Source organism: Megalobrama amblycephala, linkage group LG6 (assembly GCF_018812025.1).
Source record: "Megalobrama amblycephala isolate DHTTF-2021 linkage group LG6, ASM1881202v1, whole genome shotgun sequence".
Taxonomy (NCBI): Eukaryota; Metazoa; Chordata; class Actinopteri; order Cypriniformes; family Xenocyprididae; genus Megalobrama; species Megalobrama amblycephala.
This window is the reverse complement of record NC_063049.1, coordinates 15,432,082-15,451,660: the sequence shown is the minus strand read 5'-3', so window position 1 is coordinate 15,451,660 and position 19,579 is coordinate 15,432,082. Positions and strand designations below refer to the sequence as shown.

Here is a 19,579-nt window from a genome sequence, read left to right as displayed (position 1 = left end):
AATCTTTTGAGAACACTCCGATCCCGGTCCAGCTATACGAATCATAATACACCTTAATTCATGATCTTCTACCGGCTCTGGAGACAATGGATATGGGTATGCGGCAGAGAAGGAGGCCTGTGCACAAACATAGCAATTTTTGTTAGGTGCATGCTGTTTGGCTGTGTAATTAGCATATTTCCAAAACATATTCAACCCAAAATGGTGCTGGTTCACATTGGATGAGTGGTCATGATGAACAGGAACTGACATCACCTCCCTTTTCCCTCTACTTGCAACACTCCCTGTAGAAAATTCAAACAGAAGCAAAAGCACAACCAAAATCACACACTTATGAATGCAATAACACATATGCTACACTTAAACAATTTGTCGGCCCAGAGCCACTCCCAGGTGCGCTGATCATCCCGTTGGCCCCACAGACGTCTGAAGCGTTCCATCTTCACCTTGATGACTCTTTGCGAGCCGTAGCAAGGTCTTTCCTTCGTTGGCAGAGGAGGGATCGTCACTAGTACGCCCTGATTTCCTCTACTTTTGGCTTGAATCTGCGTGTTGGTGGGGCTTACAATGTGACACGTGAACCCAGGTGTCACGTTCAGCGACCTTGATTGCGGTGTTTGTTGTTAGAATGATCTCGTATGGCCCTAGCCACCTTGGGTTGTTCCACGCCTTTCGCCTGAGATCTTTGATCCAGACCCACTGTCCTGGCTCGTAAGAGTGCTGGGGTCCAACACCTGGAACTGGCAGAGCAGCTTTAACCTGCGAATGGATTGTTTTGATAGTTTTGGTTAAGGATAACATATATTTTCTCATTTGCTCATCCACCCCCGCCAAACCCTCCTGGGGAGGAGGTTCAATTCCTACTCGCATGGGACGACCTGTAAGAATTTCATGTGGGCTGAGGGCTGTTCTTGCCCCTTTTCGGGCTCTCATGGCCATCAAAACAATGGGTAAGGCTTGGACCCATGTCATTCCAGTTTCTGCCATAACTTTACACAATTTATTCTTTATCGTCTGGTTAGCTCTCTCAGCTGCACCTGCGCTTTCCGGCCTGTAGGAGCAATGTTTTTCAAATTTATTCTTAATCCTCTTGCCAATTCAGTTATAACTTTATTTACAAAATGAGTTCCATTGTCACTAGACAATTTTGCAGGCACTCCCCATCTAGGAACTACCTCTCGTATTAGAGCTTTTGCTACAGCCGCAGCATCAGCTTTTCTGCTTGGGAAACACTCAACCCACTTTGAAAACATATCAATAATTACAAGACAATACTTATACTCTTGACATGGTGTCAATTCAATGAAATCCATCATGACGTGCTCGAAGGGAAATTCTGGTACAGGGTGAGCAGAGGGAACAATCCGTTTACTCTGCTTTCCCACATTATTCGCTGCGCAGATGTGGCATTTCTGGCAAAACTTCTCTGCCACTGCTGTAAATCCTGGAGCCACCCAGGAAGTACTGATCAAATCATTCATAGCCAATTTTGAGGCATGATCTACCCCATGAGCCCAATTTGCAAAGTTTGGATATAGCTGTTTAGGCAGAAATGGCTTACCTGTTTCGGTATCTCTCCAGACACCTTCATCATCTTTTACACCCCTCTCTGACCAAATTTTCAACTCACGGTCAGTACCCAGTTTCTGAACCTCGCTTAATGATGGTGGTAGCTGGGTGCTATCGGTAGCGAGGGATGTAAAACCTATAAATTCAATTGGCACGCATCCCGTCAGTGCGGTGTTTTTTGCTATGGAATCGGCAAAATTATTACCTTTCGATATTTCGTCAGAACTTTTCATATGAGCCGCGCATTTACAAATAGCGATTTCTTTTGGCAACAATAAATTCTCCAATAATTTATCAATCAATTTTGAATGTGCCACGGGTTTTCCGTTAGCAGTAAGGAAACCTCGGTTCTTCCATACTGCTCCATGATCATGGCAGACGCCAAAAGCATAACGTGAGTCAGTATATATTGTGACAGAACGGCCTTTAGCTAATTCACATGCACGCGAGAGTGCAACAAGTTCTGCTGCTTGAGCTGAATGATGTTGAGGTAAACATTGGGTTTCAACTATCTCGAATTTAGTACAAATGGCATATGCAGTTGAAAGCAATCCCGTATGTGGATTCCGGAGACACGACCCATCCACATAATAAATCAATTCAGGATTGGATAAAGGTGTATCTTGTAAATCAAGTCGTGGTTTCGTCATTATCTCTACTACCTGTGTACAGTCGTGGGGTTCCCCATCTTCCTCTGTGGGAAGTAGTGTCGACGGGTTTAACATGGTGCATCTTTTCAATGTGACATTTGACATTGTGAGCAGGACGTTTTGCCAGTGCAGTGAACGTGCAGCTGTCAGATGAGCTGTCCTTGACTGCAATAACAAAGCGTGTACTGCATGAGGAACATAAACAGTTAATTGATGGAAAGCCACCAAATCCGAACATGCTAATACAGCTTCGACCGTGGCGGCTACAGAACGTAGGCACTGTGGCATTCCTCTTGCGACAGTGTCTAATCGTTTGGAATAATATGCGATCGGGCGTCGACGGTCACCATGGGACTGAGTTAAAACAGCAGACATGAACCCTTTTTTCTCAGAGACAAATAATTCAAAAACCTTTGTATAATCAGCCAGCCCTAAGCTGGGTGCAGTGGTCAATGATAATTTTAATTTCTCAAATGCAATTTGGCGTTCGTCTGTCTGTCCAAGTGATCAGATCTGTCATTTTTTTGACCTCATGAGCTGCCATGAGAAGGGGATTTGAGATCTCAGCATAATCTTGGATCCATGGTCTACAGTATCCCGTCATCCCTAGAAATGTCATCATCTGCAATTTTGTAACTGGTTTCGGAATTTTTCGGATCGCTTCAATTCGATCTAGGCCTAAAGCTCGGCCATTTGCTGAGATTAGATGGCCAAGATACCTTACTTCCTGTTTTACTAACTGCAACTTATTTTTGGACACCTTATGTCCATTTTCTGCTAAGAAATTCAACAATGCACGTGTGTCGGCTTCACAGGAGGCTTTGTCTGGGGAGCAAATCAACAAATCATCCACATACTGAATTAATGTACTTCCTTTAGGTGGGATGAAACTTTCTAAATTTCGGGAAAGTTCTTCGGTAAACACAGTGGGAGATTCTGTATATCCCTGCGGCATTACAGTCCAAGTCCAGCGCTTATTCTGGAATTGGAATGAGAACCAGAATCTACTCTCTGGGTGGACTGGGATCGAGAAAAATGCATTTGCCAAATCAACTACTGAGAAGTAAGTGGCATTATTTGGAATCTCGGATAGAATTATAGAAGGATTAGGTACGATTGGAGAACGAGGCTGAACAGCTGCATTCACCAATCGCAAATCCTGCACAAAACGCCACTCACCTGATGCCTTTCTTACAGGGAGTATCGGTGAATTGATGGGTGAATCTGGACAAGGCACAATAGCCCCCTTTTCGACGAGCGCTGCATGAACTTTAGAAATTCCTTCTACAGCTTCTTTGCTGAGAGGATATTGAGGCCTATATGGCCTGTGCTGAGTTTTAGGCGTGATTACAAGAGGCGTTGCATTCTTTATCCGACCAATATCAAATTTATCTTTTGCCCAAAGAGTCTCTGGAACCCCTGATAAATCAAAATCATTTTCAATTGGAGTACTAGAAATATTATTTCTCTCTTCACTGCACAACCTGTGAACCGTCACTGTCTGCATTGTTGGATATGCTCTTACCCCTGCTTCATTTGTATAATACCCATCATCATGCCAAGTCCAGCCCCCCTCTCCACTTGCTCCGTGAGCCACACTCCTACTTCCGCCCAGGAGCTTCCTCTTTTCCCCACTGAGACGTGAGGCTGGACTTGCATCTGTTGGAAAAGAGTAGATTGAGATGGTGTTAGTTTTACAGTGAATGCTGAGAAATGCTGCGATATTAATAGATACTCAAGATTTAATGTCTCACCCAGAGATCCATCGAACCAACTTTCTTCATACTCGCTATTTCTTTCATGACCCACAAACCATGAAGTGCAATGGAAATGAGATGGTTTTTCATAATCAGCAGGTATAAAACTATATTCTGAATACGGATCAAATGAAGGAGTTATAGCCCAATTATAATACCAGTTTGGTAATATCTGAGCAAAATTAGCACTCATAGTTGTCACTTCAACTCCCCTCAAGGAAACATCGATTGTTAATCCTAATTTAGAAATTAGATCCCTGCCCATCAAATTTAAAGGACATGTTTGAGAAATCAGAAATGAATGTGTACACTTTTTCTCCCCATTAACTACTGCTAATGGCATTGACACTTTATCAATCTGTGCTATCCCTGATATACCATAAGTAGTACAAGTTTGGTTAGAAAGTGGCAATTTATCAAATTTAGATGCAGTCTCTACCGTAAGTGTTGACCTCGTGGCCCCAGTGTCCAATAACATGGAGATTGGAAGTCCTTGTACAAGTATCGTCATCATTGGATTTGAGCTTGGGTCTTTAGTCAGTTGAATAAGCTGAGTTGTTCGGGTTTGAGTGTCTCCCACCTCATCCTATGCTGTGGAGCTTGCCGTTGGCGGAGGGGGAGGAAAAGAAGAAGTGTGTTGTTGCTCTCTGTAGTTCTGCCTCTGCTGCGGGTAGCTCTGCTGTGGCTGCTGTCGGAAGTTATTTTGGTACTGCTGCTGTTGGGGGAAGTTGTTCGGATTTTCTGGACACTCCCTGGCCCAATGACCTTCTGGCCGCAGATTCTACACCTGTCTCTGTCCCCAATCCTGCCATTCTGTGCATTCCACCTGCCACGGCCTCTGCCTCTTCCTCTTCTTGCCTCTTGATAGTTGTCATCTCTTGGCATTTGGTTGTTGGACTGGGACTGGGACTGGTAAAACATGTACTGAGCATTCTCCAACTTCTGCTGTTTCTCTGTGTTCCTCTTTTCATCATTCTGCTCAGCATGTTTGGCATGTTGCATCACCACTTCCAGATTCTGAGCTTCCCATCCAATGCAGGTCAATTTGACAGCTTTCTGTATGTTTGGAAGCAGGCCATTTACAAAATGGTGTTTCAGAACTCCTGTGTTGTCGGTTCCTTCTGGAAGACCTGCACATTCATCAACAACAGTCTTTAGTCTCGCAAGATAAGCAGTGACAGTCTCACCTTTCAACTGCTTCGTGTTGGCAATCGCTGCCCAGTCTGGCCGTAGTGGGTAAGCCAGTCTCAGTCTCTCAAGCATTGCTGTCCATTGAACTCTCCACTCCTGAGTTTCAGTTCCTCCTTCATCCAGACGCTGCAGGGCGGGGTTGAAAGCGTCTTCGCCTGCTCCACGCACTTCTGTCCACTTCAATCCCAGTCTTGCGCTGAATATTGCTGACCAGTCTCGACCTGTGGGTTTATAAGTTACATCAACATTTGTAACTGCACTTATGAACCGTTCTACCCCTTTTTCTGGATCTGGGAGTGCGGTTGTCACATTTCGAAGCTCTTCCAAATCCCAAGGTCTCTCCACCCACACTGGCCCTTCAGCACCTGGAAACTGAAGCATAGGCAAATTACAAGTTTTCTCAGTCTTTTTCCCAATCACAGAGACCGACCGAGTTTTCATTGGGTGTGTGGGAGGTGGTTTTCCAGCTTTTCTTTTCACCCCCTTGAATACGCGGCTTAGGGGCTCACGCAACTCAGGTGTCATCGCCTCGTTCAGGAGCATCCCTCTCATCCTCATCATCATCTGAGCTCTCACCCTCTGTCTTCACTTCCCCTTTCCTGGAGCACGGCTCTGCAGAGCTCCCAGCCACTGGCACTTGTCCAACTTCCTCTTCTCCCGCAGCATTGTATGGCGGGGGCCGCCTGCACCCACTCACTGCCTGCATATCATCGAGCTCTTGCTTCTGCTTCTTGGTCTGCAAGGCAATAAGAGCAACCTTTTCCTCCTCACCTTTTCTTTGCCTCTCGTATCGAGCCTCCGCATCCCGCTCCCATCTGTTGAACAGCGTCCAGTCAATCCGTCTCCGCTTCTTTGGGGATAGATTCTCCAAGATACGCCTTGATTCTCCTAAAACTGACACACTCAAAGTACCACAATTTTTCTCAAATTGTCCTTTTGTGAACTTTGACCACAACTGAATTTAAGCAATTTGTTCTTCTCGCAAATTCCACTTTCTAACCAATTCTCAGAAAGGACCCCGGATCTCAGTTTTTTCAGTTTTTATTTTATCGCAGCAATTCCCCATTGTTAATTAAGCAAGCAAGTACTTCTTTGCAGAAACAATAGCAAAAGCAAGATATTCTTCCTATATATTTTCTTATCTTATTTCAACGAGAGTAATAGCAACAGCAAAAAGAGGGCAGACAGAATAAGCAAATTCTTCGTTGCTAGAAGGAGAGAAAGAGGAAAAAACAATCTTATAAATTCAGTTTAATGGATAAATATCTGAGCTATATCTCCAAGCCCAAATCATGGGATATCCTGGAATAGGAGGAACAGGATTCAATCCCAATTCTCCTGTGCTTCTATCTATGTATGGTCTTAAATTAGGTCTAGTCAGCAAATACAAGGATGTTTGACCTACCATTAAATATGGGTCTAGATTGTAAACATAATACCATGCTTTAGTAAAAACCAATCCCCAAAACTGCAAAATCTTGCTCAAATATTTGTTCAACTTGGCCACTCAATCTCAATCCTACATGACGTCTTACATAAGTATACCTTGTTAAATTGAAAGGATACCGCTGTGGCGAATTCAGTCGAATTTCATCATCCCTATAGGCTAACGGGATACACCTCTTAAAACTGGGACTAGCCAGTGTCTCTCTTACTTATTCACAGCTCAACACAACACAACACAACACAACACAACACAACACAACACAACACAACACAACACAACATGCAAACAAAGAACATAAACAAACAAACAACATCCAACATCAGACAGAATTTCACAGAATTTGCTCCAATCCAATTCAATTAATCTTTCTTCAAAACTTTAGAAATTGCAAAACTGCATCTTGTTTGTCCCAATAATAAGCAAATCAAAGGAAAAGAACTGGAGTCTGTGTACCCTACCTCAAACCTTAAGTCCTTTCAGCCCGTCTCGGATGGATCGGGGTCTCGGGGTCTTTTCTTGCAAATTGCAAGTTGGCAGAATGTAGAAACAGAAATAGGAAAAATAATAATTAAGTTCCTCTTACTCAAATTTAAAACTATCCGGCCCCCACCGACGGACGGAGGGAGGATCCCTTGGGCTCCTGGAAGCTCGCCAAAACTGTGGTAGATTTTTCCTTCGCACCTGACTTAGTTAAACCCGGGTGTCCCAAACACCCATAAACCTATAAATTTATACTCTACTGAGCGTACTTTTAATACCTGTTCGAGTCGGCCGACGTCTCGGCCTATTTTGGGGCACTATCACCTGATACTAAGCTCTTTAGTGCTCCTCACCTCCACTAAACACTATCACTATAGTATAGAAAAATATCTCTAGTGCTTAGGTTTGCTGCAGCCTAAAAACCAGACAGACTCCAGTCTATGCCTCAGAATATGCTTTAATCACGGCCGGGAGAGTTCTCATCATTCCAGAGAATCTCTCCCCGAACAAAGGAATACAGCAGGTTTTATAGGATTTCAGGTACACTTCGCAGTCAGTATGGCATGATCTATTACTCATTATCATCAGTCTTAATACAATTGGTTCAGATTTAAGGAAAACATCTCAGTTCCTCCGTCCCGCATAAATTTAGATTAGAACAACTGAATCACAAGATCATCAAAAAATGTCTCAGGGTTAATAGTTCAGATTACTCAATAGGTTAGAACAATTCCTCAAAGACTATTTTTTATCCCCAGAAGGATGCTGTCTAGCCAGCACAGCAGAATGTTTCTGAATCACAACACTCAGTCCTAGTGACTGTTTCTCTATTTCAAAGTTAGATTATTATCATTAGGCCTGTAGAAGAAAAGAAATGTTAGTTCATTATTAATTAGTTCAAAAATTCCATCACACCTTACAGCTCACAGTGCATGTCAGAGCAAATGAGAATCATGAGATCAAAGGAACTGCCTGAAGAGCTCAGAGACAGAATTGTGGCAAGGCACAGATCTGGCCAAGGTTACAAAAAAATTCTGCTGCACTTAAGGTTCCTAAGAGCACAGTGGCCTCCATAATCCTTAAATGGAAGACATTTGGGATGACCAGAACCCTTCCTAGAGCTGGCCGTCCGGCCAAACTGAGCTATCGGGGGAGAAGAGCCTTGGTGAGAGAGGTAAAGAAGAACCCAAAGATCACTGTGGCTGAGCTCCAGAGATGCAGTTGGGAGATGGGAGAAAGTTATAGAAAGTCAACCATCACTGCAGCCCTCCACCAGTCGGGGCTTTATGGCAGAGTGGCCCGACGGAAGCCTCTCCTCAGTGCAAGACACATGAAAGCCAGTTTGCCAAGATGGTGAGAAATAAGATTCTCTGGTCTGATGAGACCAAGATAGAACTTTTTGGCCTTAATTCTAAGCGGTATGTGTGGAGAAAACCAGGCACTGCTCATCACCTGTCCAATACAGTCCCAACAGTGAAGCATGGTGGTGGCAGCATCATGCTGTGGGGGTGTTTTTCAGCTGCAGGGACAGGACAACTGGTTGCAATCGAGGGAAAGATGAATGCGGCCAAGTACAGGGATATCCTGGATGAAAACCGTCTCCAGAGTGCTCAGGACCTCAGACTGGGCCGAAGGTTTACCTTCCAACAAGACAATGACCTTAAGCACACAGCTAAAATAATGAAGGAATGGTTTCACAACAACTCTGTGACTGTTCTTGAATGGCCCAGCCAGAGCCCTGACTTAAACCCAATTAAGCATCTCTGGAGAGACCTAAAAATGGCTGTCCACCAACGTTTACCATCCAACCTGACAGAACTGGAGAGGATCTGCAAGGAGGAATGGCAGATCCCCAAATCCAAGTCTGAAAAACTTGTTGCATCTTTCCCAAAAAGACTCATGGCTGTATTAGATCAAAAGGGTGCTTCTACTAAATACTGAGCAAAGGGTCTGTATACTTAGGACCATGTGATATTTCAGTTTTTCTTTTTTAATAAATCTGCAAAAATGTCAACAATTCTGTGTTTTTCTGTCAATATGGGGTGCTGTGTGTACATTAATGAGGAAAAAAATGAACTTAAATGATTTTAGCAAATTACTGCAATATAACAAAGAGTGAAAAATTAATGGGGGTCTGAATACTTTCTGTACCCACTGTATGCCACTTTAGTGCTGTCATCAGGATACAGGTGCGGTTGCATCTCCAGGACCAGTGAACACTGCAGAAGGAATCCGTTGCAGTTCTCCACCGAGCCAGTGAAGGGCGCCGGTTTGGCCATGGGACTGGCGACCGCAATGGGTGAAGGAGATGCAGCGGGGAATGCGGAAGTGGTCGCTGGAGGTGCTGGAGTGGAAGTACTGGTTATTGACGACGAAGTGCATCGACCAGGTCTTGAAATGGATCCTGGTGCCTCATGGATGCTGGATGCTGATGGACGTGGAGCAGACGGGACACACTGACACTCACTGGAGACACGGAGACACTAGGAATCACAGAGAACACTGGAGACAGGTAAACAGGCGTTGAAGGAGTCCTTAAGGTAAGCATAGCAGGTAGGTATGCATTAACGAGACCGGACAATGACTGTGTGATCTGGAGTGTCTTAAATAGTGCCGTTGATGAAGGAGGTGATGAGTGTCAGGTGGAGCTAGTTAATACTCAGGGGAGGGAGTGCGTTGTGATTGTGTGCGTGAATAGCCTGGCGTGTCTGTGACAATACAATATATACTAATTTTTATCACTTTTAGGAGTGTTTTATGTAACTTCAAATGGTTTCATTTAACACTAGAACCTGTTTTTCAAATGTACATAATAGGTTTTCAATAAAACATTCAAGTCTCCCACTCATTGACTTTTACTAAATTTGTGTAATTTACAATCCCTTGGTGTTACAAATTGTTTAGATAAAACCAGATCAAAAAACGGGGCATTTATACCTATAAGCGCCGCGCGGGTCAAATTTACCCGCTATATAATGCCTGTATTTTCGTGCTGTCATTTTCGCGTCCCCTTATGTTTAAACATTGTACATTGCTAGGCAACGCCTTTCACTCACTGAATTAGCGGTCATCTGTCACAATGAGTAAAAGTCGGCGATTTATGGATGCCGAAGAGGTAGAAGCCCTAACTTCCATGAATGAAGGAGAGTCTGATGGTGGTGAGATCAGTGACGCGTCCTGGGTCGGCTCAGCATCTGACGGCTCATCTGACAGCGATCCAGAGGCGAGAAAAATTAGACTGAGTCTGTTCTTCAGGACAGGATTGCTAATAGTTACAGAGAGACAGCGTCAATAAACTTTGGATATAAATAATTAAGGTGAAGCTGCGCGCTTGAATTTGTCATCGCATCATAGCCTACATCCTATGCAGTGTGGTGAATTATTATTGTTCGTTATTGTCTATAGGCTATTTTAGTAATATAAATAACATGGGTTATCTTAATATATGATTAATTATAATATTACACCACCCAAATATGTATTTACTTCCTTCTAATTCTCGTTGTCAGTGCAGACTTGTTTAGCTTGACCGTTATGAAAAGTGATCAGTGTAGCCTGCATAAAAAAAGCCTTGAACATAAAACAACAGGACAAAAATATAGTTGATGACAAAACACAATCATTTCATGACTCTAGACACTTCTTTGTGAAGACAGTGACATAATACAGTGAAATAATATGTTATTTAGCTATATAAAAACGGGTCTAATGTGCGTGGGTAAAATTTACCCGCATGGCGGTTTTAGGTATACAGCAACCCGTGATTTGCATTCAACCCGCTCGTTTACCACGCGTCTCCTGACGCTCTCTGAACGTCGCTGAACCACGCCCCCCTCGCCACATACCCCCACTGCCCAACTCAGGCCGGGGAGCTGTCCGGCCTGCAGCCCCCCCCCCATTTCTGGAGAGGAAATCGGCCACAGCCATCTGAACACCCGGCCTGTGGACCACCTTGAACTTAAAAGGCTGTAAAGCCAGATACCAACAAGTGATCCGCGCATTGGTATCCTTCATGCGGTGGAGCCACTGCAGGGGAGCGTGGTCCGAACAGAGAGTGAATTCCCGTCCCAGGAGATAATAGCGGAGGGTGAGGACAGCCCACCTGATGGCCAAACACTCCTTCTCCACGGTGCTGTACTTAGCTTCCCTCTTAGAGAGCTTACGGCTAATGTACAGCACCGGCTGTTCCTCCCCCTCTATCTCCTGGGACAGGACAGCACCCAGCCCCCTGTCCGACATGTCTGTCTGCAACACAAAGGGAAGAGAGAAATCAGGAGAGTGAAGCAATGGCCCGCCACATAGAGCAGCCTTCACCTGGGTAAAGGCCTGCTGGCACAGCTCCGTCCACTGGACCGTATCTGGTGCATCCTTTTTAGTTAGATCAGTCAACGAGCTGGTGAGGTCCGAATAATTAGGTACAAACCTTCTATAATATCCCGCCAGCCCGAGGAACTGTCTAACCTCCTTTTTGGTCTTGGGGCGCGGACAGGCCGCAATCGCTGCTGTCTTATCAATTTGGGGACCACCTGTCCATGCCCCAAGTGGAAGCCCAGATACCTTACTTCCACGCGCCTAATCGCACACTTCTTCGGGTTGGCCGTGAGCCCGGCTCCTCTCAGCGATCTCAGGACGGCCCTCAAATCCTGCATATGCCGCTGCCAGTCATTACTGAAGATAATAATATCGTCCAGATAGGCAGCAGCATATGCACCATGGGGCTGCAAAATTTTATCCATGAGACGCTGAAAGGTAGCCGGTGCCCCGAACAGCCCGAACAGAAGGGTAACGAATTGGTGTAATCCGAACGGCGTCGTGAAAGCTGTCTTTTCTTTGGATAATGGCGACAAGGGGATCTGCCAATATCCCTTTGTTAAGTCCAGTGTCGAATAAAATCGAGCCGTACCGAGCCGGTCAAGCAATTCATCCACCCGCGGCATTGGATACGCGTCGAATTTCGACACTGCGTTCACCTTGCGATAATCCACACAGAACCGAACTGAGCCGTCCATTTTGAGAACCAAAACTATCGGGCTCGCCCAGTAACTGCTGGATTCCTCTATTACTCCCATTTCAAGCATTGCCCCTAATTCTGCCTGAACTACCTTTTTCTTGTGTTCAGGCAACCTATACGGCCGGCTGCGAATCACCACGCCCGGCTCCGTCTCGATGTGGTGCTGAATGAGGTCTTTACGACCCAGTAGGGGAGAAAACACGTCAGCAAACTCTGTTTGTAACTTAGTCAAATCATTGAGCTGGGAGGGCTAGAGGTGATCTCCCCCTGGGGCCAGAGCGAGGGATTGTTTTTTGACATTCGCCTCTGGCCAAGATCATCCTCTCTGCTAATCACCGTTGCCAGCATCACTGATTCTGCCTCATTCCTTTTTTTAAGGAGATTGAGGTGATAAATTTGACGTGCTCCTCTCCTATCCGATCGTATTACCTCATAATCGAGATCACCAACTTTCCGTGTAACCTCAAACGGTCCTTGCCACTTTGCAAGTAATTTTGAGCTTGAAGTGGGGAGCAATACAAGCACTTTATCTCCCGGTGAAAATTTGCACAGATTAGTTCCTCTGTCATACAACCGGCTCTGTCTGTCCTGGGCTTGCAACAAATTCTCCATAGATAGCCGCCCCAAAGTGTGGAGTTTTGTTCTCGAGTCCAGCACATACTGAATTTCATTTTTAGCTTGAGACGGTCCGTCCTCCCAAGACTCTCTTAGGACATCCAGCACCCCCCGGGGGTTGCGTCCAAAGAGAAGCTCAAAGGGGGAAAACCCCGTGGAGGCTTGCGGGACCTCTCGCACAGCGAACAACAGAGGTTCCAACCATTTATCCCAATTTTTGGCGTCTTCCTGAACGAACTTACGAATCATGGATTTAAGCGTGCGATTAAAATGTTCGACCAGCCCGTCCGTTTGTGGGTGAAAGATGCTGGTCCGATCCGATTTAACCCCTTGGAGTCTGAGGCTGATTTGGGGCCTGGAGAAGTTTTGACATGCCCTGACATTTGTGCTTTTTTCAGTTGTTCATAAACATATTAATGACACAAGTGTCATTACACTGTATTCATCACAAACTAGGCTACCATAATATGTGAGGAACATGTATGTACATGTTTGTATTTTTGAAGGAATAACATTTATGTGTGGTTATTGAAAAAACAAAAAAACTTAAGTCACTGAAATAAGGCCTAAAAAAGTATATTAAATCTGTGTTCACAAGACTTCTGGGTATTGGAGGTTGTAGACTAGAGTTTTTGCTTCAGAATTATGTAAAAATTATGCTGCCTACTCTTTCATTTATAACAATATATTGATTTAGTTTTTGTAAGACACTTTTTGTCAAGAAACACAGTATGCGTGGAGGCGTGAATCATATGAATAATGGGTCATTTACACCTGAGAAGACAAAAGAATCACATAATAATGACCTGAAATGACTTCCATATTAATGAGGCCTTTCAGTCAGGTAGGCTGTGAAAAAACCCCTCTGTAATAATGTCTCAGCTCATCATAAACAGCAATACTGTGAAATATTATTACAATTTAAAATAATGGTATTCTATTATATTCTTTAAAATATAATGTATTTCTGTGATGCAAAGTGTCTGAACAATTATGTTACCTCTATGGCATTTCATATAGGCTTTTAGCTTAAAAGCATGCACATTTGGAGAAATATTGATGGATTCTTATATATTTATGTCAATTTTCTATACTGAGGAGTAATATTTATTCAATATTTATTGTCATCACTATGAGTGCTGGATACTGTGTTTTCAATTCATACTTGCAGCCGGAGGGCGCTCTGTGCACCTTTAGGCCACAAATTCATATAAAGAAGAAAAGGAACCAGGAACTAACGGCATGTCTTCTAGAGATCGCTAACCATGGCTTTAACATCCAAATAAACACTTTTCAAGACAATAAATACACGATTGAGACAATGCATACAAGTATTGTCTCTGAATTTGCCTCTGAATAGCGCTGGCTCCGTGGGCATGGCCGCATTAGTGGATAATGAGCTGAATCACGGACTTCTGACATGGCTCTATTTTCATACAGATTACATAAACACAGAATGTTTGTTTTCGATTTGACTTACACGATTTAAAACCTGACATTTCAACGTTTCTTTAGACATAAGTGTCATTTTTTTGTCATTAGTATTCATAAGTTACATTTCATTTTCTGAGAACTATCAGATTGGACTTCGTTCAGAGGGAGACGAGAGATCACGCATCATGTTAGTTTTCTTTATTTTACAAAAAGCACAACATTGTGTTTTTACTCTGAGTGTACACAAATAAAAGAAGACATTCTATAGTTTCAAATGATATATTACTTATGTCTCTATGACAAGAAATGACGGAGTATTTTAAGTCTGTTTTGCTGCAATGTGAAAAAAATCCTGCAAAACGCGCCGGCGCGTTTTCAGACCTCAGGGAGTTAATGCCCAACAATTCGTAAAGTTCGCGTAACGTACGTGACATAAACGCCGTGCCCTGATCAGTGAGGATTTCTTTCGGAATCCCCACTCGGGAGATTAAACTGAACAGTGCGTCCCCAACACTCTTAGCGGAAATGTTGCGGAGAGCCACTGCTTCCGGATATCGCGTTGCATAATCCACAATGACTAATGCAAAGCGATGCCCTCTCGCTGATCGCTCTAATGGCCCGATGAGGTCCATACCAATTCTTTCGAAAGGGACCTGTATTAATGGGAGGGGGCGCAAAGGCGCTTTTGGAGTGGCCGGCGGATTTACCAACTGACATTCACGACAAGACGCGCACCACCTGCGCACGTTCTCGTGAATGCCCGGCCAGAAGAATCGGGTCATGAGGCGATTTAGTGTTGCTGTTTGTCCTAAGTGTCCAGCCATTGGATTAGAATGAGCCGCATGAAAAAGCATTTCCCTGCGGCTCTTTGGTACTAATAACTGGGTTGTATCCCCCTTTGACTGAGTGTCTTGGGTCACTCAATACAACCTATCTTTTATAATCGCAAAACATGGATAAGTCAATGGTCGTCCAGGCTGGAGAGGCTGACTGTCGATCGTGCTGACCTTTTCAAAAGCATGTTTTAGCATCTCGTCGTGAGACTGCTCCAGGGGAAAGTCATCGCGGTCTGAGAGAATCAGTCTCCCGATTCCGCTCTGTTCCCCTGAGGCAGTACTCGCTGGTCCCTGGTCAGTCTGTCCCACCTGCACTCGCACATCCTTACCCAGCGAATTTTTATTCCAAGAGGCATCCGAACACAAACATCCCAATAATTTATTAAACGCTGGCCAATTCGTTCCCAAAATTATCGGATGCCGGAGGTGCGGGTTAACTGCCACCTCCACACTATGCTTTTGTCCCCTAAATTGAATAACGACTGGCACTATAGGATATTTCACCACGTCCCCGTGCACACACCGCACCCTAACCATGCGGCTTGTATCCAATGCCCTGGACGAAATCAGGCTTTGATGAACGGAGGTTTGGTTACAACCTGAGTCCACAAAAGCCTGATAGGTACCCCCCTTGATACTCACAGGTATTTGGTACCGGCCAGCTTGACCAGGGGCAGCCTGCGGGTCGTCCGGGACCCGGATCATCGTCCCCACTTCCATAACCGGACACCTGTCCACAAAATGGTCCGGGTCCCCACAACGCCAACAGGCCGGCCCAGACCTGCTCGCCGCTCTTGTGGCAGAGAGTGGGCTGAATGGTTGGTGCGGAGAGAGGGGAGAAACAGGAGCGGGGTCCGGCCTGGCAGCAGTCAGTCCCGCCCCCCTGGGTGGGGCTCTGGGACCGAAAATCTGTCCTTGATCAATTCCACCCCGCCCCCGGGGCGGAACACGAGGCGGGCCGGGTGGACAAGACCTGGGAAGAGGGATAGGTTTAGAGAGAGAGAGGGGAAGAGAAGGAGAGAGAGAGACAGATGGTAAGGGTTCGCCGACCCCTGGGCACGCCACCATGTGATCCTCCGCTAGTTGGATGGCTGAGTCCAGCGACGTGGGCCGGTGGCACTGGACCCACTCTGTGGTCTTCTTAGGTAGCCGAGTGATAAATTGCTCCAGCACCACCCGATCGATTACTTGCTCCACGCCGCTTCCGTCGGCCAACAGCCATTTGCGGCACGAGTCCCGGAGCTGTTGGGCCATCACGAAGGGCCGGCCAGACTCACCCAGCTCCAGAGACCGGAAGCGCTGACAATGTTGCTCTGGGGTCTGGCTGACCCGCTGCAGGATGGCCCTCTTGAGGCCGTCGAAGACCAGGAGGTTCTGTATGGGTAGCTGCTGCGCCGCCACCTGCGACTCACCCGCTAGCAGCGGGATGAGTCGCATGGGCCCCTGATCCCGGGGCCAACCTGACACCTCCGCTGTCTTCTCAAACAGGTCCAGGAAGGCCTCCGGGTCATCTTGCGGGCCCATTTTGTTGAGGGGCAGTTGGAACAGCACAGCAGCACGTGTTGTTTGTATTTTGCTCGCAATGCGGTCAGAACTGGAATTTGAATACGAACACATGAAAAATACGACTGTTATGTTATACACGCAGAGCACGCATATGATCGGTTTCAGCGCGGAGCTCCGCGATGAGTTTAATAACACTAGCCACGTGGCACATAGCTCATACAGAATAAAGTATCCGTGTTTAAAGTTTTTATTTCACACATTCTTCTGCACCAAACATTAACCAGCACGGTGTAGTTATGCACACATATTTCGTCAAGTCTTCTTCAAATGAATTATATGTGCAAACTGGACACTGATACAGTGGTGTATCTGAACGCGACGACACGATTATTCTAATAGACAAAGGACTGATTTTGAGTGCAGTGCTCGTAAACGTAATCAAAGTAGCCTATTATTAGACCTATTAAATATTCTTTCGCATTTCTCCCTTGTGCTTGGGAGTTTGTTGTCATTTTCTCCGTGCTCATATATTAATATTCATTATTGTGTATAATGAGTGTGTTGAATGTCTGTTTCATTGGTTGTTCTCTCCCCTCTTCTCCCCCTATACACTCCCACTTTTCCAGAGCTTTACATATCCATTTTTACAGAGTTTTTGCAGCTCAGAGGTGTGAACGACCAGGCTAAAACAAACTTTAAAATGACACCTAGATTTTGTATTTAGACCACTGTATATAGGTATGGGAAGCTTTTAAATTGTGGTACACCAAATCCAGGCGGAAATCCCCAAAATGGTCCCAGTGCTTAGGAGGTTAATCGTCAGGCAAGTTTAATAAATGATGGTGGTCCGATATCTGGAAATCTGGTCTTACTATCTGGGCTTTTGCTTGCAATTTGGTCCCCCCCACTTTGAAAATGTCTCCTGCACCCCTGGGTATATTAGATGTATGGTGCATTCCCTTTAAAAATAAAACTAATCCACTGCGCTCAGATGTAGGTAAATGAAGACTGTTATGTTCACTCTTACATCCAACAACAAAACATCTCAATTACTTACCAGACTTTGTTGTCGCTACACCTGCTCGAGCGCAGAGAAAATGGTGAACAGCGGACAGCGTACAGCTCGCTGAGGGTGGATACTGTGGTAATGCAGGACTGTCAGTCAGCGGCCGTGGGCGGGGCCTGTGGCTAATGTGATGTCACATTGCCAGGGATCTGGAAATGGCTTGTTCTGAGACACTGCTTACGATTTATGGGGATTAAAAAAAAAAAAAAAAACAAGTGGGTGGATTTTTAGTGAAGTTCCTAGACGTAATTTAGGGAGGAGCGAGCCCATCTAATCTTCCAATCAACAGCCAGAGTATATAAGCAGCTGCTTACCTCTCTTCAGTCTCAGCTGTTCCAGCATCCCTCCACCTCCCCAAACTCCACCTTCATCTCAGGTACCTTGCCCTATGTAATCTTATCCTATATTTATTCACTGGGGGGCTATATCAGAGCTTGAGTTGAAGCTGCTTCATCGAGCCCCTCCTCAGTGGACAGCAAGCCAAATTAGCTAACCTAATACCCTAAAGATTATATGGACAAACAAACTCGTTAATCACTGGATGAGTACACACACTGCCAACACAAATTTATGTCCAAACACCATGCAAAAGTAAATGTTGCGTAATCGGTCCCCTTTAATAAATGACACCACAGACTTTTATCATAATCATTTAATATTTTATCATGAAACTTTAGACCTTTCTAAGGATTAGGAAAATAAAGCAATATTTTTAAGTGTTCAACCAAAGTGGATGGATGTTGTTTGGATTGTGATTAGTGATATTGGGCTATATTAACAATATTGACTAAATGATAAGCAAGAGGAGTTACATTCCTACAGTCTGCCATTTCAGTAAAGAAAATGTTTGTCTGAAAACATGTCTAATGCTATTTCATGCATTCTGACTTATTTACACTGTAAAAAGAGTTGGATTCTCTTGCTAAACATGGCCAAAGTTTAAAAAAAATTAGTTGGAGTATTTCTGTGCCAAATACACTCCCTCAGAGTTTGTACGTTTTGGAAAGTTTTTTTCAAGTAAGGCCCTTTATTTCGTGAAATTCCTTGTATGGGCACTTCTCCTGGAAGAGCGCGCACACACACTCATCAACCAGATTGAGAGAGCAAGAGCACGCCCATCAACGTGCTTCGTTCAGGTTATGGAAGTCGTCGGCAGCCCTGCACAGGACTTGCTCGAAAAAGATTTATCACTTTGTTTTTAAACCACGAAATCAACAATGTCACCAAGGAAGTGTGTTTTTGGTTGTGAGGGAAAGATAACCTTGCTTACCAAAGAACCCAGCATTACGTGGAGCTGAGAGATTGGTGCTCACGCATTACATAGTTGTGCTCTCAACATTTGTCATTAAAATAACCATACAAACCACATTAAATTAACTATCAAAACAAGGATAAAGTCATGTCTGAAAGTTGCAATCCCTTTTTTATTGGTTAAAATGAATGGAGAATATCTTGTGTTTTTCCATAGCTGATCGAAGCCCTCAGGATCGGCGCTTATGGCTTTATAAACAAGGCCCAGTTCTACGCTGAATTTACAGATCGTTTGAAACTGAAAGATGGAGCGGTCACAGCGGTAAAAGATCCTGGTTATGAGCTGGAACCGCAGGTGATGAGTAAAACTGCATCAAATGTCTGTTTTGTTGGCAGGCGGCGGGTAAGTGCATATAATGTAAACAACGCGCACGTATAATGAATCAAAAGATATCCAGGGATAATGCGATAGTGTATTGTGTGTGTTTAAATACATTTGTTTAGCTGACCATTGATAGCTTTGCTACACAAAAGCTGTGCATGCTCGTGACTCTTTGGCTACACCCACGGCGTGCATCCAGGAGCTCAACTGTTTTCGTAAAGACTCAGTACTGCATCTTTTCTTTTATAAATCTGATAAAACTAAAGACTTTTCGGATAATTTATACTTGTGCTACAATTGTGAGGCCTGTGCTACAAAACTTTCGAGCTCTGTTCTAGTGCCTTGTGGAAAAAAATGTAACGTACAGCCTTGCCTTTGTGTAGG

The 19,579-nt window shown here is 44.6% G+C and overlaps 1 protein-coding gene across 3 annotated transcripts; it reads right to left on the bottom strand.

Moving 5' to 3' along the window:
• Positions 1-332: 332 nt before the first annotated feature.
• On the bottom strand, positions 333-6,116 carry LOC125269967. 3 transcript variants are annotated; one of them, XR_007185225.1, is made up of 3 exons: positions 4,416-4,738; positions 3,745-4,090; positions 333-759 (listed from the first exon to the last, which is right to left on the bottom strand). XR_007185225.1 is itself a non-coding variant. In XM_048193091.1 (3 exons), exons 1-3 carry the CDS (start codon positions 5,729-5,731, stop codon positions 529-531), a joined length of 933 nt encoding a protein of 310 aa, XP_048049048.1. In that variant the 5' UTR covers positions 5,732-6,116; the 3' UTR covers positions 333-528. The 3 variants fall into 3 exon arrangements, 1 of the variants encoding a protein (XP_048049048.1); XM_048193091.1 differs by lacking the exon at positions 4,416-4,738 and adding an exon at positions 5,164-6,116 and having other exon boundaries at positions 3,745-3,878; XR_007185226.1 differs by lacking the exon at positions 3,745-4,090.
• Between the last annotated feature and the right edge of the window lie 13,463 nt (positions 6,117-19,579).